The sequence below is a fragment of the Pseudophryne corroboree genome, chromosome 2 (genome assembly GCF_028390025.1).
Source record: "Pseudophryne corroboree isolate aPseCor3 chromosome 2, aPseCor3.hap2, whole genome shotgun sequence".
In the NCBI taxonomy this organism is placed as follows: Eukaryota; Metazoa; Chordata; class Amphibia; order Anura; family Myobatrachidae; genus Pseudophryne; species Pseudophryne corroboree.
Genome location: NC_086445.1, coordinates 638,891,955 through 638,907,925, shown reverse-complemented (window position 1 = coordinate 638,907,925; position 15,971 = coordinate 638,891,955). Strand labels below are relative to the sequence as shown.

General features: G+C 45.9%; 1 protein-coding gene across 2 annotated transcripts in view; it reads left to right on the top strand.

The window, feature by feature from the left end:
• CEPT1 (choline/ethanolamine phosphotransferase 1) overlaps nt 1–15,971 on the top strand; it is a 508,394-nt gene that overhangs the window by 407,813 nt on the left and 84,610 nt on the right. For both annotated transcript variants that reach the window (XM_063954949.1, XM_063954948.1), the window contains exon 6: nt 4,574–4,705. In XM_063954949.1, coding sequence (XP_063811019.1) covers nt 4,574–4,705 — 132 coding nt within the window. The remainder of the gene's footprint in view (nt 1–4,573; nt 4,706–15,971) is intronic.

Genomic DNA, 15,971 nt, shown 5'->3' with positions numbered 1-15,971 from the left:
CGGACGCGTCCTCATTTTCTGCCTAAGGTGGTGTCAGCGTTTCACCTGAACCAGCCTATTGTGGTGCCTGCGGCTACTAGCGATTTGGAGGATTCCAAGTTGCTGGACGTTGTCAGGGCATTGAAAATATATATTTCAAGGACGGCTGGAGTCAGAAAATCTGACTCGCTGTTTATACTGTATGCACCCAACAAGCTGGGTGCTCCTGCTTCTAAGCAGACGATTGCTCGTTGGATCTGTAGCACAATTCAACTTGCACATTCTGTGGCAGGCCTGCCACAGCCTAAATCTGTCAAGGCCCATTCCACAAGGAAGGTGGGCTCATCCTGGGCGGCTGCCCGAGGGGTCTCGGCATTACAACTCTGCCGAGCAGCTACGTGGTCGGGGGAGAACACGTTTGTAAAATTCTACAAATTTGATACCCTGGCTAAAGAGGACCTGGAGTTCTCTCATTCGGTGCTGCAGAGTCATCCGCACTCTCCCGCCCGTTTGGGAGCTTTGGTATAATCCCCATGGTCCTGACGGAGTCCCCAGCATCCACTAGGACGTTAGAGAAAATAAGATTTTACTTACCGATAAATCTATTTCTCGTAGTCCGTAGTGGATGCTGGGCGCCCATCCCAAGTGCGGATTGTCTGCAATACTTGTACATAGTTATTGTTACAAAAAAATCGGGTTGTTATTGTTGTGAGCCGTCTGTTCAGAGGCTCCTACGTTGTCATACTGTTAACTGGGTTCAGATCACAAGTTGTACGGTGTGATTGGTGTGGCTGGTATGAGTCTTACCCGGGATTCAAAATCCTTCCTTATTGTGTACGCTCGTCCGGGCACAGTATCCTAACTGAGGCTTGGAGGAGGGTCATAGGGGGAGGAGCCAGTGCACACCACCTGATCCTAAAGCTTTATTTTTGTGCCCTGTCTCCTGCGGAGCCGCTAATCCCCATGGTCCTGACGGAGTCCCCAGCATCCACTACGGACTACGAGAAATAGATTTATCGGTAAGTAAAATCTTATTATTACCACAGCCTCCCACTATATTCAGGAGGCGGCCTCTGATGCAGGCGTTATGGCAGCCAAGGCATCTACTACGTCTATCCTGGCTTGCCGGATTCTGTGGTTACGGTCCTGGTCGGTGGACCTGGACTCTAAGAAGGCCCTGGAGATGCTCCCTTTTAAGGGAGATATACTGTTTGGAGATGATCTAAACAAGATTGTGACCGACTTGGCGTAGGCCAAGACTGCGTTTCTCCCAAGTACTAATCCTTCAGTTCCGAAGGCTAAGAGTACTACTTTTCATTCCTTTCGACCTCCAGGAAAAGCAAAGGCTCAGGCGTACCCGAGACAGGCTCGCACTTCCAAATCCTCTAAGCCCAAACCTAAACGTTCTTGGGCCGGCCGTCAGCCTGCTTCCAAACTGGACAAGCCTGCTGCATGATGGGGGGAGGGCCTCCCCCTTGGGGACCCCAGGGTGGGAGGCTGACTTCTGCAGTTCACCCAGGTATAGTTAAAGACCACTTCGGACGCCTGGGTGCAGGAAGTGGTCTCTCACGGGTACGCGATCTCTTTCAAGAGACATCCCCCTTGCCAGTTTTGCTCAATGGTTATCCCTTCGGATCCGTTAAAAGCACAAACTCTACATTTGGTTTTCCAATCCCTCCTGGATACAGAAGTGATCGTGCCGGTGCCAGAGGCAGGGGATACTGTTTGACGTCGTTTCTAGTTTCGAAGCCGAATTGATCCTCCTGGCCTATACTCAACCTCAAATCTTTGAACAAATTTGTGAGGGTGTCCAAATTCCCTATGGAAACTCTGCGCTCTATTGTGCTGGCTTTGGAACCCAAGGACGATATGTTATCCCTGGATATACAGGATGCTTACCTACACATACCTATTGCCATGTCGCATCAGCAATATCTTCGGTTTGCTATTGGCAACCTTCATTACCAAGATCATGGTGGTCATGACGGCCCTTCTCCGCCGTCAGGGTATCAGGATCCTGCCGTATCTGGACGACTTGTTGATCCAGGCGAACTCCCCAGAGGTTCTCCTCCATCATCTGGAACTGACAGTCCAATTCCTACAAGCCCACGGGTGGCTCATCAACTGGAAGAAATCTTCACTGGTCCCTGCTCAGAGCATGGTGCACCTGGGGGCATTACTGGACACACACAATCAACGTTTGTTCTTGTCTCCAGAGAAGGTCCTGAAACTTCAGGACAGAATCAGATGCTTCCTCTCTCGCCAAAGAGTGTCGATACACTCGGTGATGCAAGTACTAGGCCTCATATTGTCGGCTTTCAACATGGTAGAGTACGCTCAATTTCATTCCCGCCTGCCGCAGAGATGAATCGTTTTGAAGTGGGACGGCCTGTCTCACCGGATCAGGTTTCAAATGATCTCCTTGACTCCGGAGGTACAATCAGACAACGCCGCCACGGTGGCGTAAATAAATCATCAAGGCTGCACACAAAGACGCATGGCAATGATGGAAGTGTCAAAAATTCTTTAATGGACGGAACGTCATCTGCCAGCAATATCGGCAGTGTTCATTCCGGGGGTCTCCAACTGGGAAGCGGACTTCCTCAGTCATCGGGACGTACACGCCGGGGAGTGGAGTCTTCATCCGGAGATCTTCCAACTCATTGTGGACAAGTGGGGTCTACCAGATGTAGACCTGATGGCGTCTCGACACAATCACAAGGTTCCGGTCATCGAAGCAAGGACAAGGGATCCTCAAGCCGCGTTTGTGGATGCCCTGGCAATTCCATGGAACTTTCGGCTGCCATACGTGTTCCCTCCAGTGTCACTCCTGCCCAGGGTACTACAGAAGTTCAAGCAAGAAGGAGGAATACTTCTTGTCGCTCCAGCATGGCTCAGACGGCATTGGTTCTCAGACCTGCAGGGTCTCTCGATTGAGAGTCCTCTTCTACTTCCTCAACGCCCAGACCTCCTCGTTCAGGGCACTTGTGTTTACCATGACCTGGCAAGACTGGCTTTGACGGTGTGGCTCTTGAAGCTTCACTCCTGTGAGCCAAAGGATTTTCAGAGGCAGTTATTCAAACTATGTTGTAGGCCCGCAAACCGGCTTCTGCACGGATTTATTATAGGGTCTGGAATTCTTACTTCACCTTGTGTGCTGCTAAGAATTACGATGCATACAAGTTTAGTACTACCAGACTTCTGGCTTTTTTGCAACAAGGCCTGGATTTAGGACTTCACCTGGCCTCCCTCAAGGTTCACATTTCTGCCTTGTCGGTGTGGTTTCAGCAAAAAATTGTATCTATTCCTGACGTCCATACATTCACTCAGGGCGTACTATGGATTCATCCTCCCTATGTCCCTCCTGTGGCTCCATGGGATCTGTCTGTTGTGCTTAATGACCTTCAAGAGTCTCCGTTTGAACCTCTTGAGTCTGTGGACCTTAAATGCCTTACGCTTAAGGTCGTTTTTCTTTTGGCTATTGCCTCTGCTAGGAGGGTGTCAGACTTAGGCGCTTGGTCCTGTCGTCCACCCTTTCTGATTTTTCACCGTGACCGGGCAGTTCTTAGAACTCGTCCTGGTTATCTACCTAAGGTTGTGTCATCCTTCCACCTTAACCAAGAGATTGTGGTTCCGGGCTTTATCTCTTCTGGTTTGTCCTCCAAAGAGCGGTCTTTGGATGTAGTACGGGCTCTCCGTATATATGTAGAAAGGACTGCCTCTATCAGGAGATCAGATTCTCTTTTGTACTTTTTGGTTTTCACAAACGTGGCTGGCCTGCGAATAAGCAGACCTTGGCCAGATGGATTAGAATGGTGATTGCACAAACTTATGCGCAGGCTGGACTCCCAGCTCCTGCTGTTATCAAGCCCCATTCTACTCGGTCTGTTGGACCTTCTTGGGCGGCCTGCCGTGGCGCGTTCCTAGAACAATTGCGCAAGGCGGCTACGTTGTCCTCCGTGAACACGTTCATCAGGTTCTATTCCTTTGATACTTCCACTTCCCAGGATGCTTCCTTTGGACGCTGGGTTCTTGAGTCCGCTACAGTGCATCCCCTCCCATGAGGAACTGCTTTAGGACATCCCCAATGTTATTCCCTGTGGAATACCAGTGTACCCCGCTGCAGAAAAGGAGATTTATGGTAAGACTTACCATTGTTAAATCTCTTTCTGCGAGGTACATTGGATTCCACAGGGCGCCCACCCTGGCGCACTTAGCTTCTTTGGGTTTGTATGGCATTAGCCGCTAGTCCCTTCTCCTGTCGTGAGAATGTGGGTCTATGTGACTAACATCTACCGTCTCTCTTACCTGCTACTGCATTGGACTGGTTAACAAAACTGAGCTCCAGTGCCTGGAGGCGGGGCTATAGAGGAGGCGGTGCAGTGCATTTTGGGAACAGTCAAAGCTTTAGCCTGTTGGTGCCTCGGATCAAGAGCCAACTCTACACCCAGATGTTATTCCATGTGGAATCCAGTGTACCTCGCAGAAATAGATTTAACAATGGTAAGTTTTACCAGAAATCTCCTTATCTCATAAAAAATACGCCATTCTACGCAATGTAATTTTATTTTTTTCTTTGTTTCCCTTACTAAAGATCCCAGTGCTGAATGTCCAAGTGAAACTTGCTCCAGCTTTTTGTACTGTAGCTGGCACCATATTTTCATCTATCAATTACTTCAGAGTTATCTTTACAGGAGGAGTTGGAAAGAATGGATCAACAATTGCAGTAAGTAGTAATTGGATGTAAAGTGTGTTTTGCAGGGTAGTTCTGAGACACAGAGTTGTGACCTGTGTGTGTGTGTGTGTGTGTGTGTGTGTGTGTGTGTATGCAATGTATACTGTTAATAATCAGGCACAGAAAACTGGTTGATGCTGAGTTAAAAGAAAAAAGTGCATCTACCTGAGAGAATAAGGAAATGCATAATCTTCAAGGGATGCTACATCCTATGTGATCTTTGTCATTTAACTTACCATATGGAATACACTGCCAGAGAAGGTTGTAATGGCGGACTCAGTCAATGCATTTAAAAATGGGTTAGCCAAATTTCTAAAAGAAAAGATATACGAGAATATAGCCTTTAACCTAAATAGAATGCAATATAATTCAGGTTGAACTCGATGGACTACTAGTCTTTTTTTTCAACCGCACCTACTATGTTACTATGTTACAGTATGTTATATCATCTTTTTTTCTTCTGTCACACTTTACCTTGCTATGCCCTTTCCATCATCTGTAGTCTACTCCTCTTGTTGTATTTGTCACGTGAATTAAATGTCTTGTTCGCTGTGTGAGAAAATAGTTGTAATGCACAGCATTGCCTCGCTTTTATTTATCTATTTTTTTTTTGTTTGCTCCTCCCTCACCACCTTTCTTTAACTCAATCTCTTTCCTTCTCTGGCTGGGTCCACAGGATAACCTTGGGATATGGTTGAGCGACAGCGGAAATGGCACCAACACGGTCACGAGCTTTCTGGCCTCCTAGGATGCATCGGGGCTTCACCATATAATCCCGCCCACTGACTCAGTCAAATCAGTTTTTTGCTTGGTGCAGCAGGAAGCCGGACCATGGTCACAGGGCTGCTGTAGATAAAGCAGCCTGAAGCTTTTATTATTTTATTTTTATAGGCTTACAATGTTTTTTTTTTTTTTTGAGCGACTTTTCTTAACAGCGTCTTAAACGCATACGGGAAAGAGTCGCTCCAACAACTCCCCACCGGGTCGCAACAACGCTTACCTTCGCGGTATAGTGCTGTCTCGACGGGCGTCTGTGTCGGATGTTCTAGCAGGTCCAGCAGACGTAACCAGGCTGTGGCCGGAGCATGGGGGGAAGGTAAGTCTATGGATTTCCTCTTACTAGGGGAGTCCGGACACAGCTACACTGTATTGGTGGAGACTACAAACAGTGTGTTGATGCGCCAAACATCTCGAGTGCGACAGCGCTACGCTCTAGGGATCATAGGCGCCAGGACTAGGTAGAGGCCACGATCCTTAGAGTTTAAGTCAACAGGGGGATTCAGACGCTCTCCTGGCCGCCCCTCCTCCGAGTTCATGACCAGTTTCCGCGCATCTCCCGTCCATGAACTGAATGACCTCACTTCCGTCTCAGACGCTACCACGAGGGTACTCGGTCGCAGCTTAGATGCTGCGGTTGTGTACACTAGAGATCCCGCCTAGACCTAGTCGCAGGCCTTAGCGTCTGCATACACGTGGAAGTCGCTGAGCGTCCGTGTCCGTCAGTGAGCGACTGTGTCCGTTATCAGTTATCAGGAGCGGTAGTGTACATCAGTAGCGTCTGAATCCACTCAGCGTCTTACGAGCGCATTTGCTTGGATATGGAAGTGTGGTGAGTCTCCCTGTATCCAGGTCTACGGAGGAAGGGTATACAGTACTAAAAATTCTCTCTACTTGTTAGTATGAATTGTTAATTTTTAGTACATATTGCATATGAGATCTGTATATTACTTTGTTTTCTGCATATTATATTTGAAAAAGAATCGGTTAAAACAGAAGTACAATTTTCCTACTTACTTGTAAGTTGTTATGGGGGTTGTATTCTCATATGACAGTGTCTAATGCCTTAACATGTGACTGACTGCTAGTATGTGTGCTGACTTTTCTATGTCGTCAGTCCTGTTCTGACCTTCAAATCAGGTGCTCGTTTGTGGTCAGATTGATTTCACTTCTATATATCCATATATGGGTGATTTTCAGTCACAAATTGTGTAGTCATTAACAGATTATTACCATGTCTGTGAGCGGCAAAAGTGACGAGGAGAATTTATCAAGCACTCCTACATCCCTAACATGCTTATCTTGTAAGACAGGGTTAATTGGTATGGACCAATTGGTCACTTATGAGGGGTTGTGCGAACTGTTTTGCTTTTCAGCAAAGTAAAAAACAGGATTTGGTTCAACCACCAACAGAGCCACCATGGAATATATAAAACGAATAACAAGTGGCGCTAGACAACCAGAATGTGATAAAACATTTATTTTCTAAAATGCATATAGAAATTACAACCTCCCGGGGGTAATAAATCTTAAAACATCACAATATGTGAATTAGCACTAAATATGCCTTACTTATTTATAAAAAATAACAATTAAAGCATCAATAGTGGATAATCCTATTAGCATATAATTAATATATAAGTAACACCTGGAAGGTAAAAAGCCTTTTGTGGGTTCTGTATGTGCACACTGATACTGCTAGTTGATAGAGCAAAAAGTCACTAGCAACTGTGTTCTATTAGACAGTTGCAAAAATCATAAGTTCATGGCAATGGATGGCTATTGCAAAAAAAAAAAAAGGACACGTGTATTAATAGCTGTGTGCACACAGTTACCACTGGGCAGGAGATCCTTCGGTCTCTGCTCCCTGGTGCTGTCCCACAGTCTGGATGGAGACACTCACCAGAGCCTCAGTGGACAATCTGGAAGCCGCGCCGTGTGGGGTATCTCAATGAGCCGTCCTAGCTCAATCCACACCGTCTCCGGTACCTCCGTGTTTTGCAAACGGGGACTAGTAGCTGGTGGACCATGGAATATGTTCGCAAAGACTTTATCTTCAATAGCGGACAGGTTAACTCCGGTAGCACCACCTCAAGTGTTAGGTTACACTATTAACCCATACATGCAGCTCCCTTCCTACGGCTTGGTTCCAGTAGCCTCTACAAGTAACCAAGGGACAGGTAAGACTAAGACAGATGCGTCTATGTGGCAGACTACACAAGATGATACAGTATATTCAAATACTTCGTATGATGATCAGTCGCAGAGTTTTAGTTCAGAGGATGTAGCTGAACTTATTGATGCTGTGAAGGCTGTTCTCTCTTTGGAAGAGCCAGCCAAGACAGTGTTAAAATCTAAAGCACCTGTGTTTAAACGAACAAAATCAGTTAAAACTGAATTCCCAGCGTCGGATGAGCTGACGGAAATGATGGATGAGTCTTGGGCGACGCCCAGTAAAAAGTATAGATTCCGAAAAGATGGGATTCTTATTATCCATTTCCAGCTGTGGATTGTTCGAAAAGAGACATTCCTCCAAAAGTAGATGCACATGTACTGCGACTTGTGCATAAATCTGCTTTACCACTGTCATCTACCTCACTAAATGATGTCACAGACAGAAGGGTAGATAGCTTCTTGATAAATTTATTTTCTCTTGTAGGAGCAGTGGTAATACCTGCTATGGCTTCAGCCTGGGTAGCAAAGGCAATGGGCGAATGGATAGAGGAACTAGAGAATGACATCTCTTCTCCTAATAGGGAGCAAGAGTATCATTTAAGCCGTTTAAGACATTCTGCCCAATACTTGGAAATAACAGCAATTGATATGGGTACAGTTGCTTCTAGAGCTTCAGCCTTGACAGTAGCCGCTCGCAGAGCAATTTGGCTACGTACCTGGAAAGCAGATGCGGAATCCAAGAAAGAATTGGAAGCATTGCCTTTCATTGGTAATATATTGTTTGGGAAACCATTATCTGATATCATAGAATCTGAGGCTGAATCAAAAAAGGACAGATTTCCGGCTACTTTGAACCCTTAGACTTAGGGTTATAAGTTTTGCTCATTTCGTTGGCAAAGCGAAAGCTGAAGAGGAATCTAAGCAACCCCAGTTCAAAACCAGGGGTAGGAAGCAGTGGGCTAGCAAAAAGCCAGTTTCCAGACCTGAACAGAAACCATCAGCCTGAAGAGATAGGCCTCGGCCTGGAGGATTCCAGGGTTGGGGGCCGACTCCTTCATTTTGCACACGTATGGCAGCAGTCGACAACAGATGCTTGGGTGCAGAAGGTGGTATCTAAGGGTTCCCATTCAGGAGGCAGCCTCCTCAAAGATTTTTTTGCACCAGCCCGTCTCGTATATAGTCGAAGGCCAATGTCCTGCAAGAAGCAGTCCAAAAATTACTGCAGTCAGGTGTGATTGTCCCAGTACCTCCCTCACAAAGGGGACAGGGGTTTTACTCCAATCTATTTCTGATCCAGAAGCAAAATGGGTCATATCGACCAATTCTCAATCTGAAAATGTTAAACAAATACATTTGGATCCCAAGGTTCCACGTGGAGACATTACGCTCCATAATGTTAGCTATGGAACCGGGAGATTACATGGTATCTCTGGATGTACAGGATGCTTACCTACATGTGCCTATAGCACTGTCTCATCAGTGCTACCTCAGGTTTGCCATCCTTCAGGAACATTTCCAGTTCCAAGCCTTGCCCTTCGGGCTAGCAACAGCACCCAGGGTGTTTACCAAGATTATGGTGGTTATGGCATCTTATCTCTGCAAGCAAGGGATAAGAATATTCCCATACCTCGATGACCTGTTAATCCTAGCACATTCGCAGGAGTTGCTTTTGAGCCATCTTCAACAGACAATAGTTTGTTTACAGAGACACGGGTGGCTCATAAATTGGGGAAAGTCGTCTCTGAATCCGTCACAGCGGATGGTCCATTTGGGGGCCATATTGGATTCAGATCTACAGAGAGTTTTTCTACCAGAGAAAAAGATGGTCAAGTTGCAGGTCATGACTCAGGAAGCGTTGCACGCCCAGACGATGTCAGTCCATGCAGCAATGCGACTGTTGGGTCTGATGGTATCAACCTTCGACATGGTGGAATATGCGCAATTCCACTCCAGACCATTACAGCACCTTATTCTGACCAAATGGAACGGAAATCATCAGACGATAAAAAAGCAGATGATAAAGTTTCCAGTAGACGTAAAAAGGTCTCTAGCGTGGTGGCTACAGACAGACCATTTAAACAAGGGGAGATCCTTTTGGATAATAGAATGGCAAGTCCTGACAACAGATGCCAGTCTGCAAGGCTGGGGTGCGGTACTCGGAAGCCTTTGGTTCCAGGGAAAATGGACCGCAAGGGAAAGTCGCCTGCCAATAAATCTGTTGGAAATAAGGGCCATTCATATGGCTCTAGTTCAGGCAAAGGACAGTCTGCAAGGAATACCGGTCCAGATTCGCTCAGACAATGCGACAGCAGTAGCATACCTCAATCATCAAGGAGGAACTCACAGCAAAAGATTGATGGAGGAAGTAAAGCCCATTCTAAGATGGGCAGAGCTCCATCTCCCAGCATTGTCAGCAGTGTTTGTCCCAGGTGTTCTGAACTGGGAAGCAGATTTTCTCAGTCGACACACCATTCAGGAAACCGAATGGGCATTACACCCAGAAGTGTTTCAGACACTAGTGAACAGATGGGGTCTACCAGAGAGATCTCATGGCGTCTCGTCTAAACAACAAAGTTCCGAGGTACGGATCTAGAACAAAGGATCCCGGAGCGGTCCTTGTAGACGCACTGTCAGTAGAATGGAAATTTCATCTGGCGTATCTGTTCCCTCCAATCTCTCTGTTACCCAGAGTAGTGAGAAAAATAAAGCAAGCAAAGGGAGCAATAATTCTAATAGCTCCAGCTTGACCAAGAAGGCATTGGTACACAGATCTACTGAGAATGTCCGTGGAAGCACCGATACGGCTCCCTCAACGTCCAGATCTGCTAATGCAGGGTCCTTGTTGTCACAGCCATCTGGATCGTCTGCCTTTGACGGCGTGGCTGTTGAAGCCTCTATCTTAGAAGCTAGAGGACTTTCAATACAAGTAATCCAAACTATGCTCAGAGCAAGAAAGCCTTCTTCAGCTCGTGTGTATCATAGAATATGACAAGCCTATATTCATTGGTGTACTGAAAAAAGTTTGAATCCAAGATCTTTCAGAGTATCCAGGACTTTGGATTTTCTTCAAGCAGGATTGGATACAGGTTTGAAAGTAGCTTCCTTGAGAGTTCAAGTATCAGTATTAACTGCATGGTTTCAGCGAAAGATTGCTGATTTACAGGATGTACGTACTTTCTTTCAGGGAGTTGTACATATTCAACCTCCATTTGTTCCTCCTGCAGCTCCCTGGGATTTGAATCTAGTTCTTAGATTCCTTTAGGGGCCTCCGTTTGAACCACTTAAGAGACCAGATCTTAAATGGTTAACGGCTAAAGTACTTATTCTAGTGGCAATGGCGTCAGCCAGAATAGTGTCAGATTTAGGAGCGTTATCGTGTAAGTCTCCTTTCCTAAGTTTTTTTCCAGACAGAGCAGTTCTCAGAACGAGATCTGGTTATCTTCCAAAGGTGGTTTCAAAGTTTCACCTTAATGAAGAGATTGTAGTCCCAGCTTTTCAGGTATCGGGACTTTCTGCGGGAGAAGCATCGCAAGAAGAATCTACGTAGATCGTACTAGTGCCATCAGGAAAACAGATTCTCTCTTCATTCTCTACGGATTTCATAGAAGAGGATGGCCTGCTAGTAAACAGACGCTGGCGAGATGGCTCCGAATGGTAATATCAGAAGCTTATTCTCATGCAGATCTCCCTACTCCAGCTAATGTCTCTGCACACTCTACACGTAAGGTAGGTCCTTCTTGGGCAGCACAACATGGTGCTTCAGCAGAACAGATTTGTAAGGCAGCCACATGGTCTTCCATAAACACATTCATTAGACATTATGCCTTCGATACTTTTGCCTCTCATGACGCAGACTTCGGGCGAAAGGTCCTCCTGTGTAATCAGGAGCGTCCCCACCACTAAAATTGGCTTTGGGAATCCCAATGTTATCCTGTGGACCCAGCCAGAGAAATAGACGTTATGGTAAGAACTTACCGTTGATAACGTGATTTCTCTTATGTCCACAGGTATCCACAGGGGTCCCACCCTGGCACACCTGATTTGAGGAGCTTGACAATCACTAAACCTCTTCCTTCTTGTATGGAAGGGTATGCATGTGTGTTCTTATCGCCTAAATAGGTTTCTACCTGATGCTCCTGCCTAAATCGCTGTGGAAAGAACTGATTTGACTGAGTCAGTGGGCGGGATTATATGGTGAAGCCCCGATGCATCCTGGGAGGCCAGAAAGCTCGTGACCGTGTCTGTCACCATCCTATCACTTTCCCACTTTCGTCAGCATCGCTGACACAAGTAGGTAAAGTTCAGAGGCAAGTTCAACGGTCACTAAATGCCAACATGATGGCATAATTTTATCACAGTCAATATATATGTGTATATATATACAGTATATATGTAATATATCTGGCATGGGTGCTGGTACTAGGAGGGGAAAGAATAGCGATGGGGTGCTGCTGGGACTGTGAGGAGAAGGGACAGCAGACTGAGAGAAGGGATGCTGCAGCTGGGAACAGGGTGGTAGTGACAGCAGGATGGCAAGAGGGGTGCTGGCAATGGGAGAGGAAGAGATAACAGACTGGGATCAGGGGTGCATCAGATAGTATTTTTTTTTATAGAGATGAACATCGCTTCTCATTATTAGTTGTATGTTGGTCATTCAATAAAATATAGGGCACAATAAATGAAAATGAAATTTCACATAACAGCTAACATTTTAGTATATTTATGCTGCTAAAAGATTGTAGTATATTGTGTGATAATTGAAATTCAATATATTTCTCCGGCAGGATCCACAGGATAACATTGGCATATGATGAAGCGACAGCGGATTTGCACCAATCGGTCAAAGCTTTTCGCTCTCCCAGCATGCAATGGGCCCGTCCATATATCCCCGCATCCTGGCTCAGGCAAATCAGTTTTCTGTTTGGTGCGGCAGGAAACGGACCATGGTCAGAGGGCTGCTGGTTTTTAGCAGCCCTAAGCTTTCTTATTTTATTTTTATAGTCTTACTATTTTTTCTTGAGTGACCTGTCTAAAAAGCGTTTTATACGTACCTTAGAAAGAGTCGCTCCAACAACTCTCTGCTGGGTCGCGACAACACTTACCCACGAGTACAGTGCTGTTTCAGCGGGCGTCTGTGTCGTATATACTAGCAGGTACAGCAGACGTTATCAGGCTGTGGCCGGAGCACGGGGAGAAGGTAAGGCATCAGTTCCACTTAGTGGGGAATACGGATACAGCCGCGATGTTTTGGGAGGAGACTACCAAACAGTCGCTGACGCGGCTGCCACCTCGGGTGCACCAGCGCTAGGCCTTAGAGATCGTAGGCCCCAGGAATAGTATGAGGCCGCGATCCCTAGGGTTGATGTCAGCAGTGGGGAGTCAGACGCTCTCCTGGTTGCCCCCCTGGTTCATGACCAGTTTCCTCTGAGTCTCCATGAACTGTTTTCCCGCCATCGCCTGAGACGCTGTACACGTAGGGGACCCGGTCGCAGCAAAGGCAGCTGTGTGACTGGTTCATGGAGCGGCAGTGTACACTAGTAGCGTCTGGATCCACTCAGTGTTCGCAAACGTATTGATCGGTCCTGGAAGCGGGGTGAGTCTCCCTGTATCCCACTCTACTGAGTACAGGCTTTACAGCAGTAAGGCCCTCATTCCAAGTTGATCGCTTGCTGCCGTTTTTTGCAGCGCAGCGATCAGGTCACTACTGCGCATGTGTATGCACCGCAATGCGCACGGGTACAAACAGCATCGTTGCTGTGCAATGCTTCTAGCGACAAATCCATTCGCACAACCGATCGCAAGGAGATTGACAGGAAGAGGGCGTTTATGGTTGTCAACTGACCGTTTTCTGGGAGTGGTAGGGAAAACGCAGGTGTTTCCAGGCGTTTGCAGGGCGGGTGTCTGACGTCAGTTCCGGGACCGGACAGGCTGAAGTAATCGCAAGGGCTGAGTAAGTTCAGACCTACTCAGAAACTGCAAAAAAATATTTTTTGTACCGCTCGGCTGCACATGCGCTCCCCCGTGGGCGGCGACTATGCGTTTGCACGGCTGCTAAAAGTAGCTAGCGAGCGATCAACTCGGAATGAGGGCCTAAGTGTCTATCTACCTTTGAGTACGAAAAGTTAGATAAAGTGCCTGATGCATATGAGTCTGATAACTATTGCTGTGGTTTTCTTTTGCTGTGCAACTGAATATGTTTAAAATTCCTATATAAGGTAATGCAGTAATATGTTTCTCCTGCATACTTTAAATATATTTGTAGTGGATTATGTGCTCATATTGCAGATTACAGTCAAATTGTGTAATAGCACTATAAATGTGTGTGATTTTTTTTATCATGTCTAAGAACGGCACAGGTGAGGAAAATACACTTTCCACAGGAGAACAAACACTCGATTCATGTTGCAGACTGAGGTTAACCTATCGTGGTTCAAGGTGATTATGTGCAAAATGGTTAGTTGTCTCCAAAGACTCTTGAGTAAACGAGGCAGGCACAGGTTCTGGTTGAACCTTCATGGGCTATTTTGCACAGACATTATCCAATGTAGCTGAGCAGGTAATGCCAGCTCTTATACCAGCGATAGGTTATCCTATTAACCCTTACATGCATCTTTCATTCTGAGGTATCCATCTAGGGAATGACAGTCTCTTAGCAAAGGCAGGCTTAAAGGTCGGTGGTAAGTAAATCACATAGACATAATACAACATCTTCACAGTCTACACATGTTTAGCTGAGGACTCATTGCACTTTGGAAGGTCTCAGCTCAGTGTATATCTGAGCTAATTAGTGCTATGTAAGCCATTCTATCCTCAGAAGCAGCAGAGCCTATGTTTGAAACCAAGGCAGCTGTGTTTAAACATCCCAAAACAACTGATTGAAATTATGTTGGGTTTCGCCCAGTAGGAAGAGAATTCCAGGTAATGAAATTCCAAATATACTCGTCCAGTTGGGGACTATTAAGGGTGGCTCCCTAAATAGATTAGCAGATCTTAGATTGCTGCAAAAAGCTACGTTAATTTTGTTTTCTACATAGATAAATGATGTCACGGATAGGAGACTCAATGGTTTTCTAAAGACCTTTTTTTTTTCTTTTTGTCTGGGACAATCATTAGACCAGCTTTGGCTATATGTACATGGTAAACTGAATCATAATCCAGGAAGGTTCTGGAGTCTTATCTTGTTTACTGGAGATATTCTTTTTGGTAAAGAATTAGCAGTATTTTGGAGTCAGAAGCAGACTCCAAGAAAGTGAAGGTTACTTTCACACATAAATTCAAGCCTAGTTTGCGGTTTTTCGGTCTTTTGGGAATCGGGGAAAAGCATAAGGAAAGTGTAAATACAAACAGTCCCACTCCAACAGGTCTAGTAAGACTAAAATGTATTGGGCTACCAGAAGACCAGTTTTTAAAATCTGAAGTTAAGCCATCAGCCTGATTGTGCGGGCCTCCACCTGGGAAAACCCAGGGTGGGAGGCTGACTTCTTCAGTTTGTACAGAGCTGGCAACAGTCTACTACAGATGCCTGGGTGCAAAAAGCGGTATCTCACGGTAATGATATACAGCCACACCACACTGGACATGCCCAATTTTATCTGATCTTGGAAGCTAAGCAGTGTTGGTCCTGGTTTTTACTTGTATGATAAACCACCTGGTCATACCAAGTGCTGCAGGTGGTTTCAGGAAACATCCTCATTTAAAAAAAAATATTTTTTTACCAAACCGTCTTCTGTGGAAACGAAGACTAGGGCTTTGCAAACAGCAGTGATAATTCAGTTCCTTGTGCACAATGAGGACAAGATTTGATTCCAACCTGTTCTAGTCAGAAGCTGAATGGGTCATACCGGCCCATATTTAATTCCAAAGCACTGAACAAGTACTTTTGGGTGACTCAGGTTTCATATGGAGACTTTACATTCCAGTATTTCTGCCATAGAGCAGGAGGATTTAGGGCAATCCGGAATAGTCAGGATGCGTATCCACATGTTCATATAATACTGTTCTATCAGTGCTATGGTAGGTTGTTATCCTTCAGCCTCTATTTCAGGCCCTGCCATTTGAGCTGACCACAGCTCCCAGAGTATTCACCAAAATAGGGTAGTGATGGCATCTTATCTCTGTTAGCAGGAGATAAGTATTTTATAAAAATCCATACCTCGACAACTTAATAATCTTGGCACAGTCTCGGGAATTGTTCACTGTCATCTGTAACAGACCATAGCTGGTTACAGAGATATGGTTGGCTCATAAATTGGGCAAGGTCGTTCTGGTTCCGTCACATCAGAGGACTCAATTGGGGGCTGTGTGG